At 40.3% G+C, this 14751-nt stretch overlaps 1 protein-coding gene across 10 annotated transcripts in view; it reads right to left on the reverse strand.

Annotated features, from left to right (window-relative positions):
- The window catches only part of LOC122873373, a 190639-nt gene that overhangs the window by 36422 nt on the left and 139466 nt on the right, over positions 1-14751 (reverse strand). For 4 of the 10 annotated variants that reach the window (XM_044190009.1, XM_044190006.1, XM_044190007.1 and 1 more), the window contains one exon: positions 14121-14539. The exons of 1 other annotated variant lie outside the window; for it this stretch is intronic. In XM_044190009.1, coding sequence (XP_044045944.1) covers positions 14440-14539 — 100 coding nt within the window. In that variant the 3' untranslated portion in view covers positions 14121-14439. Of the gene's footprint in view, positions 1-14120; positions 14540-14751 lie in introns of those variants that run through there. 5 more of the 10 variants (XM_044190003.1, XM_044190005.1, XM_044190002.1 and 2 more) reach the window with 5 other exon arrangements.

A 14751-nucleotide genomic window follows, 5' to 3' on the forward strand; every position in this document is an offset into this window, starting at 1 on the left:
AGCATTACTTGCACACCACTAGTTTCTTCAATTACTCTTAGTTTTTGGGGAGAAAGTGTAGAATTAATTTCTTAATGATGAGGGTGCTGGTAACACCTTCCTACTCCGACACAGACACATTATCTTTGTCTCTCTGACTGACTGTCTCCCTCACACACACAAACACACACACACACACACACGCACATGTACATCTGTCACAAGAGGATGACGCAACAGCCTTTGTCTTGCGGAGGAGACGGTACGTTTTAGGCAGGTCAGAGGTCAGTGTGGAGGAAGAAGAGGAGACTAAGAATGATTTAATGAAGCTCACTCTCTGAATGATAAACAGCCTCCATGTCATGGCAGGGTAGGAAGTCAAAAGAAAATAAAAACCATTTACTATGCAACCAAGGTTTATGAAAAGTAGGATGGTCTGCAGACTCAGGACCAGATTTATGAAGCCTTTTGCACTTCGTTTCACATTTGTTCTCTGCATAGAGACATGCATGTTATTTAGCTCAAAAAACATTTATTAAAAGTGGAGCCTTCTCTTACAAACTGAATAATGCATGGAAGTAAATGATAGCACTTATAGCACAGGACAGAGGCTAAGTGCTAGGTTGATAAACTGATACTTTTACACTTGTAGACCAATTCGTCATCTCACACATGGACACACACATGCACATACACACAGACTTAGACAGTACCTGTTTATAGCAGTCATGTCAGCTAATCAATAGTGTGTAACTGAAGGAGTGTAGGCTGGATTGATGCAATTTGGTAGAGAGGTCAGTGGAAAGCACTAATGAGCCAGAGAACAACATTGACTGCTTGAGCCTCATTTACCTGGCATTGTATAGCTGTAGACATATAGCCTACCTGTACATCCTCATGTACATAAGGCTCTATTGTACCAAACAACTGTTCCATAAAGTAACATATAGAAGTTGGTTGTATGTAAAAAAATCTCTAATTCATATATTTTTTTATCTGCTTCCCTCCATTCAAATTCCATGGTTGGTATCACATGTTAGCAAGTGTAAACACAGCCTGTTGACATGAACTGGTTTGTCAATATAGATTATTACAGCAATAACACCCAAGAGACATCTTATAATGCCATTGTGGTAACAGCGATGAAGTGCTGTACCCATAAAAACAGCAAAGAAATCAGACATAGAAAAGGACTGCTGTATCCAGCATTTCAGGGATTCCTATTTCCATGGTTACCAGCGAAGTTGAGCAACTGAACCAGTTGAGCATCGTTGAATGTGCCTTTACCCATCAGATTGCTTGGGTAAAAGTCATAGGGTCATAGGGTCTAGGGGCAATAACAACTTTCTTACATATTCTGGTACAATATACAACTGTTTCTTCCAGAGGTACAATATGCAATACTCTGTGCTAATACAAACAACCATGAATAATCCTCTGGTCCTATCACAGGGTCATTCTATAGTTGTCTGTTAAGTTAACAAGATGTGACATAACATCAAAGAATACCCTTTATATCAGGGCTTGGCAATTAGTTTTAGCTGTGGGCAAGTTATTTCAGCACTGTTAATTGGGAGGCCAACACTCTTTTCAGGTTCAGTGGAGACACAGGCCTATGACTTTAATTCTGTTCCTTGTTTGATTCTTTTTTATTAGTCATCTGCAAATAAATCCTTACTGGCCTGAAAATGAGATACTGTGTTTTGGAAAACAAAGTGTTTTTTGCTGCCAAAAATTAAATAAATCTAAGTAATGAGTGGAGAGGAGTGGAAAGTGTCTCCTAATGTCTTAGATACAGATCAGGGACAGAGTCCTCTGTCAAGCAGCCAAAAATTAAAAATATTAACAATCATCAAAATCTTTCCAACTGCTACCAAGAGCTTGACAGATCTGGAATGTCTGAGTATGTGAGTGAAAAACAGAATGAAGGAATGCCTATTACTTGCTGCATTTGCTAACATACTTAAACAAAGGTCAGATTTATGTTTTAATTATTACCAGAGAAAAAGCTTTAAGTATGATGACTAATGAATGAGTTTGGAAAATCTATCTCTGGGAGACCTAGTCTAACCTCTGGGAACGTAACCTCTAGCCTATTATGAGAGCTATTATTTAGCTGAAACCTTTGGAAAATACCAAACAGCTGAATCCATTTTATGCTGTTCACCCTGAAATGCTAAAATGGGAAATTACACCCCTACCACTAGGCTATCATTGTTTGTGGTTTCATGAACTAATCACACGCTATCAAATGTGCAATTCAACAAAGCTGGATGCTGCAGGGTGAACGTAGTGTTGCAGGGATGCTGTCCATGGTACTAAAAAGCAGTCTGTGGCTGTTGACTATTTCACGCTTCATTCAGAAATTTATGTAACAGACTGGGTACCACACACCACATGAAACTTGAAACAACTCAGTTTAGAAACTGATGAACATACTGCTCACTAAAGGACTCTGGCCAAATGCTGTGTTGTTTTGTGTGTGTATTGGATTATCGGAGTATTATTATTGGAGTTGTTAATTCACCTCAATTGAATAGGTCCATTACCTCATTATCTGATTGGCATGCAAATAGGAATTAAGATTAAGTGGGCATTAATGAGGCTATGTTGAGAGCATTTTGTTTCTACCTGAATATATATGTAGGTGTGCAAAGCATGTGTGTGTTCTGTATGTGAGTGTGTCTGTGGGGCTTGGCCATAAAGAGGCTGAGAGAGACAGAGAGGGAGACAGAGAGCGGACTCCAGTCTATCTGCACTGATGAAACAGTAACCAGAGGCTCTCACTCCGCATCTCTCAATTGCTTTCTTCATAGAAACAAATCTATTATATTCCATTTTCTCTCTCTCTCTCTCTCTCTCTCCCTCTCTCTCTCTCTTACACACACACACACACACACACACAACTGCACACACAGTGAAATAGGTAATATAATTTCTGACTGCCTTATTTCCCCTCTACACACAGACTGCCATTAACCCAGGAGAAATGGTGGTTCCCTAGTGTGTGTGTCAGCATGTTGTAGGCATGTGTGTGTGTGTGTACAAATCCTTGGCATTTTTTTAGACCTCAGTATGGTGTCAGTAGTGTTCCTCCGTTGATAATAAGTGTGTGAGTTCATGCGCATAATTGTTTACAGTCGTTATCTTCTATGGCTGTGTCCAACATCACACCCTATTTATTATATATACAGTGCTGTACATTTACCCTCCGCTCAGCCTGCAAGCTGTTAAACACGGACATAAAAAGAAGTAGGTGTCTCTGTCTTTTACAGTCAGTCATTGTGGTTGCTACTTGCCCATCCTACCTCACCTCCTCCCAGAGTTCTTCCCATATGCCCAAAGTGAATTTTCTGTCTCTAGTAGCCAGCAAAGATGGCGATGAGATGCAAATTAAAACTTTTCTTCAGAAAGTATGGGTTATGTCACTGACTCCCTTTAAACCATAGTTACATCACAGATTTCTATGTGTATAAGCAACACCAATTATCTTGTATAACTATGGACAAAAGGTTTTTTAGCATGCATTCTGTCTTGTGCTGTCAGCATTGTTAAGATAAAAGACAAGTATGACAAGTGCTGCTGTTCTATCCCTTGTTCTCGTCTCATGTCAGCTCAATATATTTATCTTTAAAAGCAGGGGCTGCACTTTGAGTTGCCAAGGTCTGGATTTGCAGTGTATTCAAATGAAACATTTCATCTGGTGCACAATGCAGAGTCCCTTCCATACCATAAAATTAGTGTATACATACTGTAAAGGCAGGAAGGAACAAAAAGAGAGGCAGACAGGTGAACAACCACACACACACGTTTGCTTCACCATCCCTGTGGGGGACAGTCATTGACATAATGCTTTCCCTGGCCCCTTATCCTATCCTTAACCATCACAACTAAATGCCTAACCGTAACCCTTACCCTAACCCTAACCTTAAGCTAATTGTAACCTGTACCCTAAAACCAAGTGTTAACTTTCAAAAGGCAGTCTTTACCTGTGGGGACCTCAATTTTTGTCCCCACAGTGACAAGTCCCCATGGGTTAGTGTGCATTCAGGTTAAATTCCCCACTGGGATATAAGAACATATACACACACACACACACACACACACACACACACACACACACACACACACACACACAAGTAAGTGGGTTTCCTTTCAGACTGTGTAGTCTAGCAGGATTTGCCCTGACAGCCACTGCCAGTCAGTCTCTCTCAGCATTTTATTGGGTTAGAGGACCAGGTGGCCAACAAGCTGCAGGCAGTCCACTTCTGGGAAGGACACACACACACACACACACACACACACACACACACACACACACACACACACACACACACACAGATTTGCAAATACAGATGCATGCACACATCCACACAAAGGGATAAAAACTGTTTGCATACATTCATGCACACAAGCACAGTCATTGACTCTAATGCACTTTTGAAAAGTGGGGAATCTGTGGTCAGATGTTGCTCCAGTCGCCTTCTGTGTACATCAGATTATATCAGAGACACAGAGAGGGATGAAAATGAGAAAGGACTGGCATTAATTTAGCTGAATTACGACTGCCCTGTCGAATGATTTTCCCTTCTCCCAAGCAGCTTTGCTTGATTAAACTAATATGTCACCAAGGCAATCTCTCTTCCCTTGTATTCAGAAACACACTCTCTCTGTCTCTCTGTGTTTCTCACTCCCAGGTGTTATTTTGGCTATTTTTCTCCACCTGTCTTGATGTCTCCTTCCAAAATTGTTGTTGATGTCCTGCTCCTTTATGCCTTTCTTCACCTCTTTCCCTTGGTGGCTCGCTCTTGTCCCTCCTCTCTTTTCTTCTGCAGTCAACCAACAGTCTTAACCAGTGTAATTCAGTTAGGTTATTTCATTACTCTAGGACACACTAGCCATCTACTCCCTAATTCTGTCTCTTTAACCAGGATCTCTTTCTTTTTCTGCTACTTTAAAAGATTAATCTTTCATTGAGATGTCACAATTTGGGCAAATACACTGACATGCATCTTTACAGTACAAACGTGTGTAGTAGAGGACATCCACAGACACACACAGCCATATATACCCACTGTATATTCATGCCTACTGTGAATGAATGCAAGCATCCAAGGTATCTCACTCTCTCTCTCTCACACAGACAAATACAGTGTAGCACATTATAGGCTAATCCTTCTTTGAGTCTTTTGTAATGAATTTAGAGGAATTGTGTACAAGAATATTAACGATAGGAGCACTATAAATTATTCCAAACAAGGTAGACATGACTGAAATGTCTTAATGTTTCATGAGTTCTGAATGGGCCTCCTAGGAGATGTGTTGTACGACTGAGCAGGGGTATCTTGTTTCCTGTTTAACCTAGCTCTTATCAGCTCTGTGCTTCTCCTTATCTTGTTGTGATTTCTACTGCTCTTTTATTTCTTTCTATACTGTATTTCTGTTTTTCTCTCTCCTCCTCAGCAAGGTGAATTAATGGCTGAATTGAGCAGCTAATTACCGGATCTGAGGAGGGAAAATCTATTTCCAGCTCAACCTTTGGTCACGGTAACATAAGGATTAGAGCAGAGGCATGAAAAGGTGAAATAAAAATGGAGGAAGGGTAATATAGGGATAGAAATGCATGAAACAGCAGAAGGTAAAGAATATATAAGGGTTGCACTTTTTTCTATGTTCCTGTGTTGAAACTGATCCAGTGTTGAAACATCATTTGCTTCTAGACATATCACTTATGTTCCTGGACTCATGAGGTCTTTCAACATCATACAACCTGCACCAGCTGACCCAGCCAAGGCTGATCAGATCCCAATTTGTGTCCCAATGGCCTCCATCCATGGTGCTCCTCTCTTGAGTCAAAGCCATTTTAAAGCTCTCTACCACTTCACCAGTGCTGCTGCTGGCTCTTCTCTCCATCTTTCTCCAACAAGATGAAGGCTTCGCAGACAGACATCATGCAGCAAAGCCCCTTAATCCAATCTCTGGAAAGCTCCTTGCTCTCAAGTCACCCTTTCCACATTCAATAACCAGCCCCTTGTGCTTGGCAAGTTTCCTTTTGAAGGAATGTGATCCTCCCAAGGGACTGTCAGCACCTGTAGGACAGCTTTGGTTGTGGATTAAGACAAGAGAACGATCCCTGATTGCAACAAGCTAAAGCAATTTCAGTTGTTTCTTGCGATCTTCCAGCAGGACTTTGGTGCTCCCTGGCTTTCATAAAGGTGATGGTATTTTTTAAGGGCATGTTCCCATAATAACTTGAGCAGATGGCTTTTAACAGTGACCTTCAAGACTTGATCATGTCTCCATCTGTATTGTCCCTCTCCAGTGCTGTGGAGCAGCTGCTCAGGCTGTACTCCAGGGCTACATTAAAGTTATTTTTCTTCTGGTGATTTGGCAGCTACCAAACAGGTGATTTATCTGGTGACAAAATCAACTGGTCCAAAACCAAAATCATGCCAATTTCTAAATTGAATTCTTCAATTTGATTCTTTAAAAGGCAAGTTTGGAGGGATGGATATCTATGAAAAGGCTTACCTATAGAGATGGGTTTAAAGAAATCCAAAGGTCAGCTAAACTGGTAATTTGTGGAAGATGATTGCAGAGGGTTGGGGCTAAAACAGAGAGGGCACGATCACCTTTTGTTTTGAGGTTGGAGCGGTGGATGGATAAAAGGCTGAGATTTGAGGATCTGGGTGGTCAAGAAGTGGAATGAGGAATGAAGAGATCAGAAATGTAACTGGTGCAAGGTCATGCAGAAACTTATATGTAATCAACAAAATCTTGTTGTTTATTCAGAATTTTATAGGAAGCTAATGTAGGGATGCAAGAACAGGGGTAATGTGGGACCGACGGCTAGTTCTAGTTAGCAGCCTGGCAGCTACATTTCGGACCAACTGGAAACGATTTAGAGCAGCTTGACTGAGGCATGTGTAGAGGGAATTACAATAATCTAGATGGAAGAAAATTAAAGTGTGAATTAATAGTAGATCCATAGAAGACAAGATACATTTGATTTTAGCGATATTTCTTAGCTGAAGAAAACAGGTCTGGACAAGCTTGGTAACATGATGGTCAAAAGTAATATACTGGTCTAAGATGATTCCAAGATTCTTAGCGGTAGATATGATATTAGAGTGAAATGGTCCAATAAACTGATCAATTGCAGTGGCAAAGTTATTGGTTCAATTAAAAGAACTTTTGTCAGGGTTTAGGTGGAGGAAATTATGAGACATCTAATCTTTGGTGGCGGCTTAGCAATCATGGAGAAAGGACAGTTGATTCAGGTTATTGGGTTTGGCCGAGAAATAAATCTGTGTGTCATTAGCATAACAGTGATAAGACATGTCATGAAAGCGGCTAAACAAATGACCCAGAGAAAGCACAATGACAAGAGTATTGGTCCAAGGGCCGACCCCTGAGGGACTCCACACAGCTGGGGAGCCGAGGAGGACACATAATTATTGATACAAACATTAAAATATCTATTAGTCAAATAAGAATTTAACCAGTTTAGAGCTGTACCAGAAATTCCAACCCAGTGATATAACCTATCTAGTAAAATGACATGATCGATGCTATCGAAGGCTGCAGTCGAGTCCAGAAGTATGAGGATGGAATATTTACCTTTGTCTGCATGCATAATAATGTCATTTGTCACCCTTAGTAATGCAGTTTCATGATTGTGACGAAAGCCAGATTGAAATTTATCAAAGATTTTATGACCCTCAACCAATTTCAGGAGTTGGTCTTTAATGATTTTTTCAAGGATTTTGGATTTTGGATAAGATGGGTAGCTTGGTGAACGCTATAGTTCTGTAACTGGCTGGGTTGAGAAAGGCTTGTTAAGAAGTGAACTTTATCACAGTGACTGGAGGGGGGACGCATATGAACTACAGTGTCAAAAAGGATCTGCAGAGAGACAGGGGCAAATTCAGACAGTAAAATAGGATGACTGAATGGTGCAGACGGTAAACCAGTCAGGGCAAAATTGGACCTCATACCATAGATCTTGCAATCAGAAAATGATAAGAAGTTTAGTAGCCAAGGAGTCGTGGTAGCAGGGTGGTCTCGGTGGCGCTGGGACCAGAAGGCGGCGGGTTCAATGTGCGGTCCACGCCATCTGAGGAGCCACCAAGCAGCTCGGGAGCAGAGGCCTGAGGAGAAGATGGATGGTTGCCCACTTGGGGCCTCACTGGAAAGTGCGGTCCATCCCCACTGTCCAGGGCTTGGAATTTATTGCTCAGCTGAAAGGCGTCAGATGAGAGCAGTCGGAGGGAACGTCTTGCTCGACCCTTGTTATTCTTGACCAGGACCCACGACTTCGAATTGCAAGCAGTGGAGCAGGCATGTGACTTGGGTTTGGCCCCAAGGATGAGCCACATGTCCTCATTCAGAGGAAGGATCGGCTCCCCTCTGATCTGCCCTTGTGGCAGAACCCGACCAAGGAAGAGTGGCATCGTTGTGTGCAACAGAAGCTGAGTACTGGCACTGTCCACACAGCCATGATGATGTTTCGCTGTATCAGGCCAAATCTTGGTAAAAGCAACTGGCTAGCCTAGCCACCAGGCTAAAAACAAACCTAGCTAAGCTAGCAGCATTCAGTCCAGAGGAGGTGAGGCTGGCAAGTTTCTAAAAAGTGCGATCAAGCAATGTTAGACAATCAGTGACTGGATTTGATCTGGTGTTCAAAGACAGCTGCTGTGTTACCAATTAATTTTTTCTTCTTCCTCTGTGCTCTCCTTCTTCCTACAGGATGTGGGACGTGGGGCTGGTTGACTAGTTAGTGTATTGACCCACTGTGAGAATAACAGAACACCCACAGGTCAAGCAGCTGTTGGAAACACAGCTGTCCTTTCCTCTCTGACTGGCATCGCTACTCTGATTTAAAAGACTGGTCAGAGCTCACAGTAAATGTGTGGTCAAACTTGCCTTTGGATAGATTGTGGTGGTCAATGTTGTAATTTAGGCAAGTGACAAAGGAGAGAAGGGGGAGAAAAGCATTGGAGGAGAGGTTTACCTTTCCTACTGTTCAAGTATGACACAGCATAAATCACCAAGGCATAAAACCAATAATGCAAGAATCTGTTTTTGTCAAATATATTCACTATAAAAAATAAATAATGTCGACTTCTGTATGCGATGGAGAGTGCAGTGATTTGTTCACCTGATAAAGGACTATGATAGAGGGAGAGCGGAGCAGGAGCTGCTGGAGACAAATGCCCTTGAAACACTTTCACCGGATTGTTGTAAGATTTTGACATTACTCTGACTGCAAGCTTTGGAAAAGTATAGAAACTGCACATACACAGACACACACACACACACACACACACACACACACACACACACACACAGTCCCTGAAGTCAACTGTAGTTCTGCCAAAATTTGCAATTACCTCAGGAAATCAGAATCTGTGTACTGGCAACTCCAACTGCAGAAGAAAGTAGGGAGGGATGGGAGGGTGGAGAAAGAAAGAGGAAGGAGAGATGGATTGTTGGATAGATGCCAAGAGGAAAGAGATGTGAAGAGGACAGGGAAGTTGTAAAGAGAGGGATAAAGATAAGTAACTTGCTATTCAATTAGTTTAAATGGCAATAATCAATATTTCAACAATGTATCAAATGACATTGTGAAAACAATGTAAAAGAGGTCGCTTATAGTGATGAATCGACAGATAATTATCACCTGAATCTGCAGCTTCCCTCAGCTCTACAGAGCTTTATAGGGACTTTCAGCTCATTGTTTAACTTTCACGCCACAACTTTATTGTTTTGGTGCACTCTCACCGCTCTCTTGTAGCGTTGTTTCTAGCCACAGCAGGCAGCTTTTTTTCCGCACAAAAGCTAAAGAGACAGATTTCCTCAGGAGTTGGTGGAGACCAAAAACAGAGCTAAAAGAGAGTTAATATTGAACATACATCCATCAGGTGGCCAGAAACATGACTCACAGTGAATAATAATGTTGGTCCATAACTGCTGAATGTGTAAATAAGCCAGTTTGCATATATCTCCATTTCAACTTAAAATGTAATGATATGTCAATGTTGTGTTCACAACTTGTTTCAACTGCCACAAATGCCGACGGCGGTTCGATTACCAGCTCACCCCAGCCCGCATGTCGAAGTGTCCTCAGGCAAGATATTGAACCCCAAATTGCTATCTGCCAATATGCCATCGGTGTGAGAGTGTGTGTGAATGAGCATTAGTTACTCTTTCTGATGAGCATGAATGCGTGAATGCTGATATATGGTGTAAAGCGCTTTGAGTGGTCGGAAGACTAGAAAAACGTTATATAAATGCAGTCAATTTTCCTTTTATCACTGGACCATTTGACTACTTTGACTAAATCCTTAAATTTTATTTTATTAACATTTATAACTTGCAGACTTGTTGAATTAAATGGTTTATTAAGGACTTATTAACATGTATAACAACATTATTAATTAATAGAAAGGATAAACACCAGCCAAACGGACTTTCATAACCTGGCAACCCAAAAATTTGTCTTATAAATGGCTTATAACTGATTACTGAAAGCATTAGTAAATGATTTTTTTTAACATTAATACAAAAAAGTTACAACTTGTAAACCCTACAAAAAGTAGCATTGCATTATTATTCAATTAAATTTATTTTTAAAGAACACAATTTGCTTTTGTTTGCTGGTAAAAGTTTAATATTAAAAATTACTGCTTTTTGAAGGTATCAGCATATAGGATGTAGATGTACTAACATACAGTGTATAGCAAAAAATGTAAATATTAGTTTTGCAATATGTTAGGTATAAATTAGTTAACTATTACATAACCATACATCTGCACTTGCTACTAATGAACTTTCTCACACTCCCACAGAAACACATTTTACACAGAACTGGTGCCTAGGGCTTAGCTGGGTACTGGGTAATGTTAGTGCAGTTGGGAAGCCAGTGAGGGAGTTCTTGCATGAGTAACTTCTAGTGCTTAGTCTGGGTTTATCAAATACACAAGTGGCAGAGTTATTAAGGATGGTTAAAAGTTTTGTGTTTTGGCATTACAAATATAGGTTTATACAAATATAGAGTTTTTAAAACAACATTTTGTATTTCCAATACATTCTACAAAAACATGCATTCGCAAAAATGCCCATCCCTGTAAGTGGGTTGTGTAAAAGTGTTTACATTACTCTATAAGTGATTGTATTAAGATCAAATCAGAGAAAGATATGCAGAGGCTGGGACTACAATGCAAAACCATACAGCCTCTATCTGACAATGCAGTGTCTAATTCCCTTATGCACTGTGACATGTTGTTGCTGTAGAGAAAAAATGACATCAAACAACTGAATGCTCTGCCAAAGGATTAAGCGGCCACCAGAGTCTCATGACTCTGATGCCTGCCTGCATTAAAGATGGGCTCACTAAAGCAGTTCTGAAGATAGACGCATCTTTGCCAGGGGAAACACTTAAAATCTTTGACTTCATTATCCACTTTTCGCTTTATTTCCTTGAATTGCTTGCATCATACTGTAGATGCTGATAGTTAAGTCCAGCTGATTCCCCTTGGTGAGCACTAACCTTGAGGCAATCCCCTTGACAGCCATATCTGCATTCATCACACACATTCCCTTTCTACTGAAGGCCATCTCACTGCCAAAACTGTTTTTATGTGTATTTTGATCAGTCCATCTTTGTGGTGACAGAAAGCTTTCACACAACCAGTATTCAACCACTGTGTGTGTGTGTGTGTGTGTGTGTGGTTATTATAATGATGATCTATTAGTAAGGAAAAGTAAATAAAAAATGATCTGGCTATTTCCACAGAATGACAGGGTAGACTATTTGTGGTGCAGGTATGTATGTATTTTATTTGAAAATATTAAGACATTACCCTATTTGTAATAGTTACATTTATATTAGTTAGTTAAATATTATTTCTTATTTCACCATTTTAATTCTACTTAATTCTTCACCTTGTTTACTCACAGCTACTTTCATCTGCTCACCTTGCTTTTCCCTTCAGTTCTCTTTTTCTTTTCTCAACGCACGCACCTGCCACGCCTCTTTCTGATTCTCTCAACCACAGCTCGCCATTCTGTCTTCACAGCAGCAGGTGAGCCACATGTGGGGAAGGCTTGTTGTTAAAGATGTTGCCTATCGAAATGATCACCGTTGCTTTACCTGGTCCGTGCTTGTAAAATATCCACCGTGTCCGCGTCTTCTAACGTAGGCCTAATACCAGAGATGGTCTCTCTCTGTTTCTCTGCAACATGTGTGATTGTCAGTAGACTGCACAGGAGGAGGTAGAACAAAAAAAAAAATCAATAAATGCTAAAATGGCTCGCCAATTATACCTGGGCGGCCAGCCTAAGTAAAGTCTATGTGTGGGAAACACTGGGCTACACAATTACATACCTTTCTTTCTCCTTCTCTCCCTTATCAAACATGCACACACACACACACACACACACACACACACACACACACACACACACACACACACACACACACACACACACAAATACACACTGTGATTTCTTCTTTCAGCTCTATATGGAGGAATGAAAATCCATAGAAAGGATAACCAAATTTAATAATATTAGACCATGAAAGGAGAAATATGGACGTACTGTACTGAACTTTCAACAATAAGGCTTCCAACATGAGTTCCTATGGCTTTCACAATACTTGGTTACTCTGTCACAGGGTTGCCTCTGAGTTACTGAAGGAAAGAAATTGATCTATATGGTCCTTGCATAGGGTCACTTTAAAGGAGGTGTGACTTAGATGCTGCCAAATAGAGTCATGGTTGCACTGCTTGACAATAAGAACTGAGAATTTACTCAATTAATATGGTGTATATACTATACCTGTGAATTATTGTATATACACAACATGCATACACACATGCATTTATAAGCACACATGAACACACATATTTTCCCATGCCAGAATGAAGGGTATTATTTCAGCAGTCTACATACAATTACTCATATAAAGTGTTGACAAGCAAGAATTCAGCTCAGCCTTTCAATTTAGTTTAAATTGAAGGCATTCATTGTTTGCCAGCTCAGAAAGCACTCAGGCTGACTTTCCACACTGACACGCTCCAATAATGCTCCGGGTACCTACACATAGACAGCTTTCTGATTTGTTGGAAAGTGGCATCACGAGAAAAAAAAACTAATTAAAAAACTAATATAGTAGTTCCTTTGCTAAAAATTAAAAAAAGTGTCAGTGTTTTAGAATGGAAATGACAACTTGTCACAAATCCTGTTGTGACAACTTAGGAGATGGCTCTTTGTTGATATCTTTTGAGATGTTGCTGAGTGATTTTTAAAGCTGCTCTAGTCAAAAAGTTTATATTAACAGTGGATCAAATGACTATGTGTAATATGAAAGGGGTCACTTGACAAACCCACACAGAATTATGATCCAACTTTGCACTTCCCCTCAGTTCTATGAGGTGTTTTAGCCTATTTTAAATTACTGTTTTGATTTTACGCCCCACAACTTTACTGCAATCTCACTGCTTTCATTAGCATTTTTTCCAGCAGCAGCAGGCAACTGTTGGCCCATTACTAAATGGCAGACAGGTTAGTGACTACTAAACACTGAAGCACATTTAGCAAGTAAAACAAGATATTTCCCTCAGGAGTTGGTGGAGAGCAAAGCAGAGGTACAAGGAGAGTGAATATTCAGGCAGAAACAAGAATGACACCAAATGAATGCTCATGTTGCTCGGTGTCTCCTCGATGTGTAAGTAAGACACTGCCTGCCATGTTCATCATGTAAATATAAGATAGGTTAATGTTATGTTTACAGCTACTTGTGCTGACCAAAAGTGGCCAAAAAGATCAAATAACGCAGGTTTAAAGACATCAAATGCAAGTTGTTGTCATGAGATGAGGAGCAAAAATGCTTCCATAACAGTTCTTGGCACACCATAACTGAAGGAAATGCACAGGAGAAAATACCTAGAGCAGTGTTTCCCAAACTTTTCACAGTCTCCTACCCCTTCAGACATTCAACCTCCAGCCTCCCCCTGTGCACTCTTATAGGATTTATTTTTCATGTTTGTAAGGCCCCCTACACACACATATGCAGCCTATATATAAAATCCATTTGAACCTATGAAATACTCACCAAAGGTTAATGAGAAGGACACTGCAATCTGCTGAATTTGAGAAAGTCTGAGTCTTAAATCACTTTACACTATTTTATTTTCATGCTTGTCAAGTCAATTTTAAGTCAATTTTATTTATATAGCCCAATATCACAAATCACAATTTGCCTGAAAGGGCTTGTCAGAGCCGAGAACCCACTTTCACATAAGTAAGTGGTGGCAAAGGGCATCAAAGTCTTGACAGCACGATTGGCCAGTGCAGGGTACTCTGTGCACAGTCCTGCAGAAATCTGGCAAAGGTTTCTGATTAAATTCACTTTTCATGGATCCACTTGTTGCAACATCAATGAGGCTCTCCAGTTCACACGCCGGTGAGGCAGCAGGCATGGCAGAAAAGGGTTAACGAATCCAATACGTCAGTTTCAGGGAAGTACCTGCATACTTGGGCAGCCAACAGTGACCTAGAAGGTTTGTGCAGTGAGAGAAGTATCGAGTTTTATTTCTTTATTTAAGTTTCTTTATTTAATTTATTTACCCATTAGCAGAACCCATTCTGTAACCTTGATTTATTGCTCAGAAAATAATATGGTAAGAAAATTACAGTTACTTCATATTAAAACTCTTGAAAAGAAAACATGAAACATTTAATTAAACTTAGCTCTTTGTTCTTGAA

This window comes from Siniperca chuatsi, linkage group LG3, assembly GCF_020085105.1.
Source record: "Siniperca chuatsi isolate FFG_IHB_CAS linkage group LG3, ASM2008510v1, whole genome shotgun sequence".
In the NCBI taxonomy this organism is placed as follows: Eukaryota; Metazoa; Chordata; class Actinopteri; order Centrarchiformes; family Sinipercidae; genus Siniperca; species Siniperca chuatsi.